Source organism: Globicephala melas, chromosome 3 (genome assembly GCF_963455315.2).
Source record: "Globicephala melas chromosome 3, mGloMel1.2, whole genome shotgun sequence".
NCBI lineage: Eukaryota > Metazoa > Chordata > Mammalia > Artiodactyla > Delphinidae > Globicephala > Globicephala melas.
The window spans coordinates 123,214,530-123,231,667 of NC_083316.1; the positions used below are offsets into that span (position 1 = coordinate 123,214,530).

General features: G+C 38.7%; 1 protein-coding gene across 2 annotated transcripts in view; it reads left to right on the forward strand.

The window, feature by feature from the left end:
- STK32A (serine/threonine kinase 32A) overlaps positions 1-17,138 on the forward strand; it is a 121,113-nt gene that overhangs the window by 18,766 nt on the left and 85,209 nt on the right. For both annotated transcript variants that reach the window (XM_060296405.1, XM_060296404.1), the window contains exons 3-4: positions 15,537-15,592; positions 16,662-16,813. In XM_060296405.1, coding sequence (XP_060152388.1) covers positions 15,537-15,592; positions 16,662-16,813 — 208 coding nt within the window. The remainder of the gene's footprint in view (positions 1-15,536; positions 15,593-16,661; positions 16,814-17,138) is intronic.

Here is a 17,138-nt window from a genome sequence, read left to right on the forward strand (position 1 = left end):
GCTGGTTCAGAGGTAGTATCTCTCACTTAGAAGACATCTATTAATTGTTAACATGGGATCTATAAATAGGATTCTGAGGAGCCCTGTGATTTATACCAAGACTAGTTTGTCTGCTTGTGTTCTTTATTCTCCCTGGAAAAAGAGTCCACGTATTCACCCAAGGAGTCCATGCCACCCCCTCAAGTTTAAGATTGTGCTTGTACTCATATTTAGCAATTCATGGTGAGGTTATAGGGAACCTTCAATACAGAAAACTTAGAGCTGAGTCCGAGAGACAGGTGGATGTCAGGTGGAATAAGGGAAACCCGTGCTCCCAGGAGTGCGTCTCAAAACGGGGTACTGTGCTTAGGTTATCTCACTTTATCCTCATCACAAATTATGAGGAACATATCAGCCACGCTGATTTCCAGAGCAAGGAGTGGAGACTCTGCAGGGTTAGAAGGTCTGCCCAGTTCACATGCTAGGAAGAGGCAGAGCAAGAACCCTCACCCACTTCTGGCTGCCTCCAGCCCAAGGAGACAGCTTTGTGCTGCACAGTATTTGCTCATCCTCTTCTAATTTGACTCTTAAAGTAATCCTGAGATAAATAAGAAAGCGATTATTGTCCCTTATTTGGATGAAAATAGAAGTCTAAAGATGGTTTTAAAAAACACTAGCCAAGGGGACTTCCCTGGTGGTCCAGTGGGTAAAAACTCCACATTCCCAATGCAGGGGGCCCAGGTTCGATTCCTGGTCGGGGAACTAGATCCCGCATGCATGCTGCAACTAAGAGTCCACATGCCACAACCAACACCTGGTGCAGCCAAAATTAATTAATTAATTTAAAAAACAAAAACACTAGCCAAGGTAACATAGAAAATACATGATATATTGATGGCTATCTCTGATTCCCACTGTTAAGTTCCACCTTCCAAAAGTAATCAAAAATAGCTCGTTTACTGAGCACCTACTGTACTCTGGATGTATGCCTGCTTTACGTAATCTAATTTAGTTCCCACCGTAGCCCTGTGAGGTAGGTATCTATTTTAAGGATGAGGAAAAATGGAAGCAAGACTTCCAGGGAGAGGTGGTGAGTGAAACACATTCTTCTCCTTCCAGTCCCCGGGGAATCTGCAGTGTTACTTGTCTCTCGAAGTAGAGGTGAAAGGGGGGTGTTAAATAAGGAGGATTGCTTGGATATCTGTTTAAAAACTGGTCGGGTCCTTCTACCACTTTGTCAAAAGAAAGAAACTAGTCATCTGCTCTCCACACATCCACACCGTAGTTTATCCTCTGGAGAGGAAAGTCCCTTAACGGGAAAGATCTGGCACGCAGAGGGCCACCAGTGCCTTGTGGAGAATGGAGGAATTGGATAAATGAATGCATGCTGGGTGTGCAAGCCCTCAGCCCTCTTTCCCATTAGGCTCTGATAACACTGACACCAGGGTCCTCCCTCTCCAGACAAGACTCCAGGTAGTGTCTTTCCTGGAGCTTTTGACAACCCAAGAGGAAAATTTAAAGTTAGCCGACTTCAGAATTTTCTAACTCAACATCCTAGCCATTGATTTCTGGAGTGAAGCCTGGTGTCGACAAGTTCCACCCTCATGCTCAGAACTTTCAGACAGGGGTTTAGGTCTCCACACTTAAAGATGAACAGATAACCAAGGATTTTCGGACATGTGGGAAAGGCTTCTAATAGGACTGACAGATACTAAAACACATGAACAGAGAAAATAGCAACTTGATGGTAACTATCAGAGAGAGATGTGATATAGTGACCAATAATTTATTTTGATGAAAAAAAATAGGATACCAAGAGAGCAACATTCATAGACCAAAAATTAGTGTGAGGAGAAAAAATTACAGCAAAAATGGAAAAATTCCAAAGGTTCAGAAGATAGATTTGAGAAAATTTCCTAGAATAATGAACAGAGATAGAAAACAGAAGGGTAAGTACAAGAAAACTTAAGAGCTAGTCTAAGAGTTCTAGTTTTAAATAATAGTAGGTACAAAGATAGAGCAAGAGAAAATAAAAGGGAGGAAACCATCACTATATAATTTAAAGGAAAAAGAAAAGCCCAGAACTTTTCCAGATTGAATGAGCCTATCAAGTGCCCAGCATGACAAATAAAATAAGCCCATATAATCATAAAACTTCAAAACATTCAGCACAAATACACAGTCCTGCAAGGTTCCAGAGAAGAAAACTGTTGTTACATTAGACGGTCTGGCATCAAAATAGCTTTAGACGTAACAGCAACACAAAAAGCTAGAAATTAAGGAGAGCCAGGCCTCAAAATTTGGGAGGAAATTGAACCTAGAATTCAATACTCAGCCAAACTTGCAACTGAGCGCGAGTAGAATAATATATTTTGCATATATATAAGGCTTCAAAAATTTACCTCCCATGCAATCCTTCCTACAAAACTGCTGTAGAATGCACTCCACGAAAACAGGGGAATCAAGGAAGAGAGAGGGAGACAGGGCATGCGATAAGCAGGGACTCCTTCGTGAAAGAGGAGTGAAGGAAATCCCTAGGACGACTGTGACGGGGAGACCAAGAGTGACAGCTGGGAAGCAAAAAGGATAAAGAGTCCAGATTGGAGGGCTGTGGTAGAGACATTTTCAGGAAGATGGCCTTGCGACTGATGCACTTGAACATGTTGAAAGGGAACTTAAACAACTAGAGAAGAGTTTGAGATTGAATTAGGAAAAAGGCTATAGAAAAGCAAACAAGTATAAACAAGACAATTATTAACTCCAGGGAAAACCAAAAAAAACATGTGCAAGAAGGGAAAACCAGTTGTGGTTTACTACATGACTCAGGTGTGTGTACCATTTCCATACTCATAATAATGGAAATACTGAATATTGATCTAATTGAAATTATTTTATCAGATACAGCTATACTGTATTAGAAAGATAGGAGCATGTTGGGGTAAGACCAAAAGACCAAGGAAGTAGCTAAATGCCCACTTGCCACCTTGAAAATTCAGTAAGTAATGCCTAAAACTGACAAGAAAAAAAAAAAAAGATACTATTTAGATGATACAGTGGAAACTACCAAACTTATTAATTCAAAGAACTAAAAGTGTTAGCTTCTTGGCCAGAAGAGATTGAAGCGTGAGACAAGTGGATCATAGGACTAACATCAGTGTTTAATGTAGATATAGATAAAATAAACATAAAAATGATAAAAATAAAAATGTCTAGAAGATAGAAAAACTAATCGAAATAGTAATCACTGTTATCTTTAGATGATTTTGTTTTTCTTCTACTTTTCTGTATTTATGATAAAACCATGAGTTTTATATAAAAAATATTCATTATGAACAAGAAATTGAAACTCAGAAACGGCCAGTAAATTTCCTAATTCTATTTATCTTGTAAGTGGTGTATCTAGGATTCCAGTGCAAGTCTGTCTGACTCAAATCATTTTTTATCTTTCATCAAAGCTTCCACCTTCACTAAAAACCAAGAAGCAAAATTGCCATGCCCCAATACTGGCTCCCCTCTCCATAGAGCTTCTTCCTATACCAAACACTTGATTGCTTTCAGTTGTCTACTTATTTGTCTATGTATTTATTTATACTCATTTAATTCCAGAAAGATTAAAAAATGGATTCCAAAGATAAATACACTATAGCAAAATAAAATGTAAGTGAGGCAGGGGCATTTGATTATCCAGGTTCTCACAAATACAACTGAATGAGTCATACTCAGTTTCCTGAGGATGTGACTTGAACCCAAGCTCCTTTTGTTTTTCCATCAGTGCCTAGCACAGTCCTGGGCATAGAGATGCTCAAAGAATATTGGTTCATCTGACTTGCTAGTAAAGCTATGGCATCTGGAGGAGTGAGTTGAATTTCCTTCCTCCTTGTTGTGACTGTCTTGAAAGGGTGTAAGTGGTTTTTTTGCTAACTGCCTCCATTTGGGAATATAGCATAATTCACCTAATTAATGGAAAACTGGTAAAATCCACCAAAAGAACTATTTTTTGCCAGCGCTTCAATTTTTTTTCGGTCCTTTTATTCCCTTTTTGGCAAATCATGCAGTGTCCATTCTTAAAAATAAATGGGCAGAGTGACAGCAGGAGGTATATGGAAGGTATGATGAGGTATATGGAAGACTAATTTCATGTGGGTACCTTCCAGTTGCCATAGTGAGATACATTTACTTCTGTTTGAAGATCATGCAGCAGTGACAAAGGCAATTTGACTCCTGCTGTTAATTATCCTTCAGTTCCTGGGGTTTTCATCCATGTCCTTGCTTAGGATAGTTGTTGGTTATGAGGTTGGTAGGGTGGAAGATGGCAGTTCAGAGCATGGCAGTTCTTGACACTTTTGGGTTCAAAGAATGAGTAAATCAATCCTTGAGGTGTTTAAGATATAAATCTAGTGCCTTCAGAGAAATCTGAAGCTGTCACCATTCAAATGGAGACTTTCTTTTTTAATTGCCTAGCTCATTAAGAAGCCTTTTGATAATAGGTCAGATAATTGGTAAGATATTCCTTAGGAGCTACGCTACCCATTTTATTAAAAATTTTTTTAAAATTTTTAATTGAAGTATAGTTAATTTACAATGTTGTGTGGAGGTACCAATTTTAAATGATGACATGCTAGGAAATAAACATGAAGAAAAATATCTTTAAAATCTTTCCTCCTAAGCTATTACATACTCTGTTAAACTTTGGTGACGGTACTTCCTCCACTTAATAAGCATTGATTATGCACGTGCTACATGCCCAACATGGTTGTAGGCAATGTAGATACCATAGTCAACAGGATGGGCCCAGTGTCTGCCTTCATAGAGGGTATATTCTTGGTACTGTTCATCCTGTGTCATGTCCCAACATCATTTTGCCTAATGTTTTGGCAAGAAAAGCACTGTTCTGGGCTGATACCACAGTGACTCATCCAGTAACAATAGCGAAAACAGTAATAATGATACTTTTATTGAGTTCTAACTAAAAACTCTTGATAAGCACCTTTGATATGCCTTATTTCACCTAGTCCTCCTAATAACCTTAGAAGGGATACTAAATGCAATCAGTTTTACAGAGAAGGAAATTTAAACTCAGAGAAGTTAACTAATTTAAAGTCCATAGCTAGTAAGCAGGGCAACCCAAACCCAAACCCTGAATTTCATGCTCATAACCACCATATCGTATCGCAAAACTTCCAGGACTCATCTGTACTATTAAGATCAACAAACCTGGAGCCACACATCGTCAGTTTCAAGTCCAAGCACCACCCCTGGGAGATTTAACTTTTTTGAGTCTCTGTAACTCATCCACAAAGCAGCAATAATATGACAACCTTATGGTGTTTTGGTAAGGATTAATTAGGATAATGTTTATAAAGCACTGGATCAGTGCCTATACAATGGGTGTACCTAATAGATAATGAGTATAATTATCAACTTTGACCTAAGATGTGGCACAGTGCAGGCAACAGAGGCCTATTCATTATTTATAGACACGATTATTAATTCGCTTCCAATTCATGGAGATGGGGGCAGAGGTAGAAGGGGAGGTCTGAGGCCTTGGAAATCAAATTAAGAAAACTATTTATTGAGAGCCTCATCACACTAGGGTTTGAGTCGTTCAGTAAGTACATCCTCCCTGCGCGCCACTGCTTGGTCACTTGTTCAACTCTTACCCTTTCTGTGAGGCCCAGATGAGATGCTGCCCTTCCCTGAAGCTCTTTTCATCTTCTACCGTAGGAAGAAATTTCTCCCACCTTAGAACTCCCATGGTTTTTAGTGAACAAAACAGTGGTTCGTAAATAACGCCCTGCAGACTGGTTCCGGGAAGTTTCCATCAAAATCTTAGGTCCAGCCTCCAGAGTCTGATTCAGATGAGGCCCATGCAACTGCATCTTTAAAACAGTGGGGTTTTTTGGGGGTTTTTTGCGGTACGCGGGCCTCTCACTGTTGTGGCCTCTCCCGTTGCAGAGCACAGGCTCCGGACGCGCAGGCTCAGCGGCCATGGCTCACGGGCCCAGCCGCTCCGCAGCATGTGGCATCTTCCCGGACCGGGGCATGAACCCATGTTCCCTGCATCGGCAGGCGGACTCTCAGCCACTGCGCCACCAGGGAAGCCCTGAAACAGTGTTTTGTGTGATTTTGGTGGGCAGACATATTTGGGAATCACTGTAGGACAACATGAGGCTCTCAGTACATATGCATTCCTTTACACTGCAGTCATGTATGTGTAGGTTTCATTTCTTTTCCTTGGAGATTATCTTTCTGATACTCCAATTCAATGTAGGGATAAAAATAAGAAAAAATAGAAAGAGGAAGTCCCTTGTAACATTTTTCTCAGGTCCTAATCACCTCCTCTAAGATGTTTTACTGCATTTCCTGGACAGCTGTTCCTGCTGTATGTTCCCATGACACTCTGATTTTCTCCCTACAGCAGTGGAGCTTGTGTTAGTTGGAACTTGAATGAGTTTTGCTAAAAACATAAAACTTTAAAAATTACTGGAAGAATATCAGGGTGCCTGCAGAGTAGTCAAGATAGGCCCTATCTGAATAGGAAGCCGCACACTTTAATGCTATCAGGGATCCCTTTTTATCGTGCAAGTCCACTTTATTCCATGTGTTGGTTTCATTTCCTGGGACCTACCGACCTGCTTTTTCTCCATTTGGCCAGTTCTGTTCTCATGTTCAGACAGCTTTGTGATAGCGGGGAAGCATGCATTTCCAGATCAGAAAACCCTGCATGTAGAGCATATAGATTGGAATGACTCAGGTCACAGTCCCACCCCCAGACCAGGGCTTCTGGCAAAGGGTGGGGGACATGATGAGTGACAGATACCAGTGACCGCATATGGTTGGTGGGATCAGTGTTATAAGACAGGATCCATGACAAAAAAGATCTTGCTGAAGAAGACAAGCCAGAAAGATGGACACTGTTGTGAGACAAGTCTTCCCCTGACTCTGTGCTGCATATACTACTTTCTCGGGTACAATTACCTACATTTAATGGGCTGCAGCAGAGAACAGCGTTTGAGGACAGCTCCGGACTTCACCCCTTGGAGCTGCCCCTTGTTTACGCTGTGGCCTTGAGAAAATTACTTCATTACTCTGGGCTGCAGTTTGCTCAGCTTAAAACAATGGCAATAATAGTAGTACTATTTCATCGGATTGATGGAAAATTGAGATAATACATCTATATAACATGCTTAGACTAATACCTGATATTCCTTACAAAAAGATATTAGCTATTATTAATTATTCTGGTGTCCCACTAGACTGTCAGCCCCAGGAAGGTAGGCAACCTTGGCTTTCTTTCTCCGCAGCACAGAGCACAATGCCTGATTGTTACTGCGTGAGTCATCAGTACAGCTTTGCTGTCGGTGAACACAGACCAAGTTCAGTGAGCATCATCTGCACCTTTACTCCACCTAAGTGTCTATTCTGCTGTAGTGGGGGGAGGAATTACACACACTTACGCGCGCGCGCGCACACACACACACACTTCCTGAACTGGAGTGAAGAAGGGGCACATGGGGCCAGCTAAGCCATTACTGTCTCCATGTGGAATTGACTCTGCCTTTAGAGAACCACAGCCAACCCCAGTGTCATGTTTAAGCAACCAATGTGTGTAACGTATCAGTTGGGACCAAACAGCACTGGAATTTAACATCGTGCTGTATAAGTAAAGTGTTTACTAAATAAATTGCCAACATAAGCAAGATATGGAGAGCCTGCTTCAAGAGGATATTTCCCAAAGCACTTAGAAGTATCCCCTTATTAACAATCACATTGGCATGATGGCATGCAAGGAAATGATTTATTGTTTGGGCTTTTAATTTAAGCAGTAGCAGGAGTTTTTAGAATTGTTGGAATTTGGAAACTTTTTTGCTCTGTGTATCTTGGATAGATATAACCTTAGAATAAATTCTGTTGTATTTTAGAAATGTCAAAAGCTATTGATTTAAAATCCAAGTACATGCTTTTAACAACAACAACAACAAAAAGCCTTTTTTAAAAAGACTTAAGTCCAGAGGGACAAAAAGGGAAAGATGGATACATTTGACCATATAAAATTTGACTATAAAATATAAATTTAACACTTAAGTTTTCTACCTTATTAAAAATGTTTTAAAGTCAAAAGCCAAATGGGCAGCCTAGAAAAATATTTCCGAGATGTACTAAGAGAAAGTTAATTTACTTAACATTTTAAATGCATTTGCAAATCCATAAGAATAACTCATTAGAAACAGGCAAAATATATGAATAGGCAGTTCTTTGAAAAAATAAATGCACAAAGATATGAGACTTTACTCATTAAAGAAATACAGCTGACCTTTGAACAGCAATTGTGTGGTCCACTAATTTTGTAAAATAAATACGTACTACGGTAACTACAGTAGTACACAATCTACCTTGGATTAAATCCGCAGATACGAAAACACAGATACGGAGGAACCTCAGATTTGGAAGGCTGACTATAAATTACATGTGGATTTTTGCTGAGAGCAGGGCTGGCACCCCTAACCCCCTACATTGTTCAAGGGTCAACTGTATAAAGTAAATAATTCAATTTTTTTTCACTTGTCAGATAAAGGACAGTTGATGTGATAGTGTTGGCAGGGTGGTGGACAAAATGTCACTCTCACACGTTGCTGGAAGAGATTGGGTGCAACATCTTTGGAGGGCTGTTGACAATATCCATTAAATTGGAAAATCCACATAATCTTTGTCCCAGTAGTTCTACTTTTATAAAGTTAGCCTACAACACATGTACATAAGCTGATCAAGGATGTTTATGGTAGTATTGTAGGAAATAGCAGATAATTAAATCATCTTTGAACGTCCATCAACAGGCTAAATATTTTATGGTATATTTATGCAATAAAGCATAAAGGAGCTATTTAAAATAATTAGATATAGAGCTATATGTAATGGTATAATTATGTAGAAAGGGCTTATAATCTCTGTCCCTACAGGAACGCTAGTACCTTGCTATTGCTGTCAAAAGGGAATACATATAATATGCAGGAAAAAATCTCTTAAAGGATACAGAAGAAATGGTTAATAGTGGTTGCCTTCTAGGAATAGAACTAAAATTTTGCAATGGGAAGAAGACTTAATTTTCTCTGAATAATTGTACTTTTTTTATCATTTGTAACTTTTAGCTTTCAGTGGGCCAGACATTATACTTCTGGTTTATAGCATGTCATCTTCAAAACCACTGGCGAGTCAAGTTTAATTAGCTCTGTTCTACAGATGGGGACCTTATGATTTGAAAAGATGGAGTAACTTATCTAGGGTCCCACCACTGGTGTCCTTGTTCTCTCATCAATAGAAAGGTTTACAGAAATATCAAGGAGTGCGGTTCTCAGTAATCTCACGTATGTTCATGATTCCATACTTAGGAAGGCTGAAATATTTTTAAAGAAAAAATAAAATATTTTCCAAATATTTTTACCTCAAAAGTAGAAAAAAGAATGGATTTTCTGCTTTACTTTCTAGAATGCTCTTCTCCCAAATTCCAACTGTCAGGGTGGTATAACAAAGTCTAAAAAGTGTTTCCCCTCTTCTTTCCCTCAACACTGTTTACTGACCACAATGTTTAGACTGGGGAGATACAAAGGGATACTGGGGAGAACAAGAGATACTGGGGAGAACAAAGGAAATAAAGAGCATCAGGCCTGAATCCCACCATCAGTACGCTTCCGTTTAGGGAAAGACTTGGGAAAGCCTGACTCGTGATTCTAGAAGGATAGACAAAGAAGTTCCACCTTGCTTCTCCTGATTCTACCTCTGGAATGGGTGGACAGCTATAGAGATTAACAATGTGGGTGCAGGATCAGAAAGGTGTATATGAATTTACATGAAGGTGGATTTATTCTATCCACTCCTCCACTCAAGTGTTGGGTGTGGCTTTGTGACAACAGTCAACTGCTGTCCCCTCAGTTGGTCTTACTGTCCATGTGACTTATAAATTCAAGCTTACCAAAGAGCTGAGTGTGATTCTAGTGCTTAAACATTTGTTTTTCATACAATAGCCCCTAAATGCAATTCCTTGGGTGCTCACACAAGGAAAACAAAACTGAATTGGACTTTGACAGACTGTCTTGGTCTTCAAATGGGGTACCTTCTCCGAGGATTTACATGTGTAGTCTTGACTGAACAGGTTTTGCCTTACTTTCTGACTTACGAACCTAACCCCAAGATGAGTGAGTCACAATACTAGTTGTAATCATGGCCAATTATTTAATCTCTCTGAGGCTGAACACGCCTATCTGTAAAAGCCGTAAGGTTACTGAGAGAATACAATGAGACATACAAAGGAAACATACATAAACAGACCTCTAATGCCTACAGAATGTCTGTGTCTGGTTGATTAGTGGAGAATGTGCACCTATCCAAAAGAAAAACTCTAAAATAAGTCCTTTTAAGATACTTAGTTTTAAAAATAAATAAAAATATTCCGTGGGATCTCATAACGTTAGGATCTGTTCAGCTTTGTCTTAATCTGATATACCTCCAGACAGCCTTAAGAATACTGTATGTACTGACATGATGGTTGCTAACACTGAGGTGAGAAGACCTGTGTGAAAGCAAGACTGAGGCAGAGAGGAAGGTGCTGGAGGTTGAGCTGCTGTTGCCTGTTTGTTTCCCCGCAGGTCACATTCCCTGGCCCAGACCTATCAGTGTAAGTGAGAACCAGATTCTGTCTCTCCCTACACTCAACCTTCAAAACCCCACAAAGACCCAGGGTCTAACAGGGTCTCCAGGAGACCCTTTTTATCTTCTTGGCACCAGAGCTTCTCTAGGAACCAGAAGGAAAGTTTTAGAACATGATACAAGGACAAGACACAAGAAGAAGCCACAACAAAGGTTAACTTTGCTTCAGAGATTGAAGAAAACACTGCTGCAAGGCCACCACACCACAGACTGCAAAGCCCAGATGTGTAGAAATGACACTGACAGCTGCCATTTACTTCCGTGTTGCCTGCTAATATCCAGGTGTCATGATAGCAGCTTACCATGGTATTTGCTGGGAGCTCTGAATTATCCTATTCCCTAAGCAGTAGTCGTAGTACTGGTAAAAGTAGTTTGTTCCAGTTCATATTCTAAGTACTTTACATATGTTAACTCACTTCATTTTGCTATAAACCCTATGATGTATATATTATTTTGATCCCTATTTTATCAGTGAAGATACAGAGCATGGAAATAAATCGACAGGAAAAAACAAAGAAATTGCCAGGATTACACAAGTATTCATTGTAGGAGCTGGAATTTGAACTCAGGTAGTCTGTCTCCACAGACTGTGCTCTTAATCTCAGGGGCTGGTAAATTTTTTGTAAAGGGCCAGCTAGTAAATATTATGGCATCGCTTTTCATATGGTCTCTATTGCATATTCTTTATTGTTTTTTTTAAATCCTTTAAAAATGTAAAACCAATCTTTGCTCACAGGAGACACAAGTATAGGCAGCAGGCCCATTTTGGCTGTGGGCCATATGTAATCTGCTGGTTAATACTGCACCGGGTGATCAAAGGTTTTAAGCACACAGTGGGTGTGCTATTGCATACTCCCCTTAGGCAAATCCTATATGCCTGTAATATAATTGGTTTCCCGTTGACAAAATAATCCACAGTTCTGACTTCATCTCTCTCTCTCATTTTGTCTGAATTGATGAGGTTTGGTTGCCTTTTCAATCAGCCTTCCTCCAAACTAGTGTTGCTGTTTTTGGTCATTTAAGAAGGGACCGTAAGGATGGAATAAGAGCTTATTTTTCAGTCACTTTCAGTGTGTCATCGGCTTTCTCTCCAGGATGTATTATTATACAGGGAAGTGACCTTAGGCACTATGGCATCGGACTGGAGTTGGATCTTTCTTTGACTGACTAGAAACAAAGGCATAAATAAGATGTAGTATCTCTAAAACCTTAAGGTTGCCACTTTTCTGGGACCTAACCTGACATTAATTAAGGCAGTTCTGCTAGTAGAAATTTATCAGCAACCTGGCATCTAATCCTTTATCATTTTCATGAAAGCTTAAAATGGCTTATAAAGAGACCCGGTTCGTGAAGTGGATTGATATCGCAATGGAACGTCCTGCTTTCTAGGTACCTGCTATATACTTGGAGATTCAAAACATCATCACAGCGTTGTAGGCTAGGCTGCTAGTGAAGAAACCACCGTGAGTTATTGGATTTGCTAAAAATGAAATAAATCTTGGTTATTTAACACTTCCATAGTATATAATGCATAACTCAGCCTCATGTGATGAGTGTGAGGAAATCATTGCATTGGTTATTTCAGTTTGAAACTTAAGAAAAAACTTACAAAAGTGTTCTTCAAGTTATTTTGACCACAACTCATAGTAAAATATAGACTAAAAGAATTCTCATGATACAGTACACGTCTATCTACACACAGATGTAAACTGAAACAAAAGTTTCAGAGTCAATACTACTCTAACTACATTTGAGCATTTCTGATATTATCTATTCCATTCCATTAAATTTTTTAACGCTCTTTATTACAACTAAATTTATTTCATAACTTATTAATGGGTCTTGACTCAGTTTACAAAACACTTCCCTAGAAGACCCACATTCTCACACTGCTCTGGTTTACAAGAAGCAACTGTTTGGGGGTTCTTCTGTATCTTTACATCTTACTTTATTTGTTGAGAACCAGATTTATGTGAGATTTACCTGTAAATCACTGTACCAGGCTCTATGGGAAGTACAAAGAGATGCCTTCAACTACCCCAAGCCAGGAATTTTCTGAGTTGCCAGGAAAACACAGGTGAACAAAGCAACATATAATCTCTGCCCTCATAGAGTTTATGATCTAGTGAATGAAAGAAACTCAGAACTCAAGGAGTTCGGGAAGACAACATAGTCAAGTGAATGACTTAAGTAAGTAAACTGTTTCATTAGCATTTTTCTGGATAAAAAGTATTTCTTTATCTAGCAGGGTCAGTCCCATTTTTACAGATGAGAAAATGGAGACTCAGAATCTGTCATTTAGGCTTAAAGACTTAAATATAAGACATGACACCATAAAACGCCTAGAATAGAACATAGGCAAAACATTCTCTGACATAAATTGTACCAATGTTTTCTTAGGTCAGTCTCCCAAAGCAATAGAAATAAAAGCAAAAATAAACAAATGGGACCTAATAAAATTTATAAGCCTTTGCACAGTAAAGGAAACCATAAACAAAAAGACAACCTATGGACTGGGAGAAAATATTTGCAAATGATGTGAGAGACAAGGGCTTAATTTCCAAAATATACAAACAGCTCATACAACTCAACAACAAAAAAAAAACCAAACAACCCAATCGAAAAATGGGCAGAAAACCTACATAGACATTTCTCCAAAGAAGAAATACAGATGGCAAATAGGCACATGAAAAGATGCTGAACATCACTAATTATTAGAGAAATGCAAATCAAATCTGCAGTGAGGTACCACCTCACACCAGGCAGAAAGGACATCATTACAAATGTTGGATAGGGTGTGGAGAAAAGGGAACCCTCTTACACTGTTGGTGGGAATGTAAATTGGTGCAGCCACTATGAAGAACAGTATGGGGGTTCCTCAAAAAACTAAAAATAGAGTTGCCATATGATCCAGCAATCCCAGTCCTGGGCATATAGCCAGACAAAACTATAATTCAAAAAGATACGTGCACCCCTATGTCCATAGCCACATTATTTACAATAGTCAAGACATGGAAGCACCCTAAATGTCCATCGACAGAGGAACGGATAAAGAAGACGTGGTATATATACAATGGAATATTACTCGGACATAAAAAAGAATGAAATAATGCCATCTGCAGCAACATGGATGGACCTAGAGATTATCATACTAAGTGAAGTAAGCCAGACAGAGAAAGACAAATATCATATGATATCACTTATAGGTGGAATCTAAAAAAATGATACAAATGAACTTATCTACGAGACAGAAAAGACTCAGTTCTAGAGAACAGACTTGTGGTTGCCAAGGGGAAGGGGTGAGTGGGGGAGGGAAGGACTGGGAGTTTGGGATTAGCAGATACAAACTATTATATACAGGATGGGTAAACAACAAGGTCCTACTGCAGAGCACAGGGAACTGTATTCAATATCCTGCGATAAACCATAATGGAAAAGAATATGAAAAAGAATATACATATATGTATAACTGAATCACTTTACTTTACAGGAGAAATTAACATAACATTGTAAATCAACTATACTTCAATAAAATTTAAAAAAAGAATCTGTCATTTACCAGAATTACATCATTGTTTACAGGCCAAATCCAGGATTATTTGTAATAGACATGCTGCCTCACATGATTAAATGTTTTGGGTTTTTTTTGAAATAAAGTGGGTTGGGAGTTTAAAAGAAGTGATGATTAAGTCACATTATAAAAATGTTTTCACCTTGAGAAAGCTTGGAAGATGAGAGGTCCCATTACTCATCTCTCTTTCCTTCAGAAGGAGCTAATCTGATAATTTTTGAAATCGACAAATTATGTCTTTTAAAGAGAAGAATGGCACCTTCTTGTACTTTGCAATCTTTTCTGATTAAATTCTTAAAATCCCTCATTTGGAATTTTACTCATCTAAACCCTTATTTCAAAAACCAGGAAAGAAAGTGGGACATTTTCTGCAGATCATCAAGGAAAGGAACCAAAGAATGTCACCTGTCTGGGAGAATCTAGGCTTTGTTCTTCTCTTCACCAAGCATTTCTTGAGCATTGACCCAAGAGACCATGCTGTCTATACACTAAACATCTACTGCTCCTAGGAAGGAGTGAACATGTTATTATTTTTTAATTGATGTATAGTTGATTTAAAATGTATTAGTTTCAGGTATACAGCACAGTGATTCAATATTTTTATAGATTATATTCCATTTAAAGTTTAGGAGTGGAAATTTTTAAATGGCAGATGGAAAAGATCATCTCAACTTCAAATGAAGTGTATAAAATAGACTTTTATACTCATAATCATCCTCTTCTCTTAGATATCTGTGCCTTGGGGATCAACTCATTCTGTAAACTTACATGTGTAATAGTTTCTTACTTGGGAAAATTGAGATCATTTGGATACACTAAAGAGCGGTTTTAGTGAGAAAACAGACAAGGAGAAGATTTTTAAAGTGCCAACCCTTAGTAGAGTTCTATGCACAGAGGACCAGGTCTCTGGCCACCTATGTGAAACCCTCTGTTATATCCACTTAGAGCCCAACAACTTCTCTCTTTCTTAACGTTCACCAAGAGTTTTAATTGTCCACTCATTTTGTGACTATTTAATCCGTAAGAGTCTCTCTGGGGAGCCTTCACTAGACTACAGTCTCCATAAAAGTAGAGATTTTATTTCTACTCTATTAATACTATATCCCCCAGTACTAAGCAATGTGATTAAGTGTTAAAGAAATGTCTATTGGATGAATGAATGGTCATGTTAAGGAATGCTGTTTTAAATACAGTACTTAGGTTTAGTTCAATCTTTATATATTATTCATTAGCTACTAAAAGAGCACCTGAATCACTCATGATGTTCTTTTTGTTTGTTTTACAGTCAACTTTGACCACTTTGAAATTTTAAGAGCCATTGGAAAAGGCAGTTTTGGGAAGGTGAGAACCAAAATGATTAACCAATAATGGGGTATGTAGCTCAGAGAACAGAGAGCCCAAGAAGGTTCAGATTAGTTACTGGGACCACAGTAAATGATAATTCAGAGATGTTTTCATAATGGGTTTTTATAAAATTATTACCACAGTTTGAGCAAAGTATGAGACAGGCAGCTACATAATGAACATGTATGTTCTCAGAATTATCTCAAAGTCAAATCAGTTTACTCACTAGAGTTGGAGGCTTTCTCTACACTAATGGGGAGCGTAAGATTTCATAATCATTTGCAAGTTGTACCAGTACATTCAGTAACAGTTGTCTTGTCAGTATAAGAATTAAATATTTTCATGTGGGAAAGAAGCCACCTGATTTCTGTTTTCCCCAATTGTACCATAGTTCTATTTTTAAAAAACCTACCATAAAAATCCTACCATAAAATTCATACACATTCAGTCCAATTCTTTGTAAGAATCTTCTAGATTCATATCCTGATTACTATTGTGTCTTGTGGAAACATACTTTAACAGAATACCTCATATTTCATAGTGAACTTGCATTTTAGAATCATCTGCTGTTGACTTTATCAGGCATTATATGAACCTCTAAAAGAGTTTCACAAACATGCACATCACGCTTCGTGTTTATCCCCATGCTTCAAGTCCTTTTTGGTTGTATCACCTGTGGCTGTCAACAGAAATTCTCGCACAATATTGTTCATCTTGACAGTTTAGTCATGCCTATTTTGGTCACTAAAAAGCAGAATAAGGATGCTGTTAGTTATTGGAAGATTCCTGACATGGAGGCAGCTATTTTCCCCAAAATGCTGTCTTAAAAATCCCCAAAAGCAAAAACAGGCAAACTTGTTTGAGAAGGCAGAGATTTAGAAATCGACTTGGTACAGGGGAAGAAAGTGAAATTTTTTACTCTGAAATCAGAGCTAAGTGGCAACTTTAACATCAGAGAATTTGCAAGTGATGGGGCCTCCATGCTGTGATGAACGGTCTTGTTCTGTCTCATTCCCATGATCCATCATCTCCCTAATCACTTTCTCACTCTGGTTGGCACCGTTAGGTCTGCATCGTACAGAAGAACGATACCAAGAAGATGTATGCGATGAAGTACATGAACAAACAAAAGTGTGTGGAGCGTAATGAAGTGAGGAATGTCTTCAAGGAGCTCCAGATCATGCAGGGGCTGGAGCATCCTTTCCTGGTTAATTTGTGGTAAGTGGTTTTCTTGGACCTCTGAATGGGACACTCCTACTTCACCCCCAAATCCTCTTACGTGAACACATCCTGATTTCTACATGTGCATTGGCAAAACCCTCATTGGGATCTTCCTCGGGACTTTCGTTCACCTTGGCTTCTTTGACTTTATAAAGAAGCAAAAATGTTATACTATCACCAGTAAATACTGCTCAGTTCAGTTGCCATATTTCCCCTTGTCCTTGAGGTCAGTATTTTTTTTAAAGCATTGTCATTCAATAGGCTGGCAAGGAATGTGTTCAGATGTCTTCTCACTCATTAGGTCTTTTTCCCCCTTACTCGT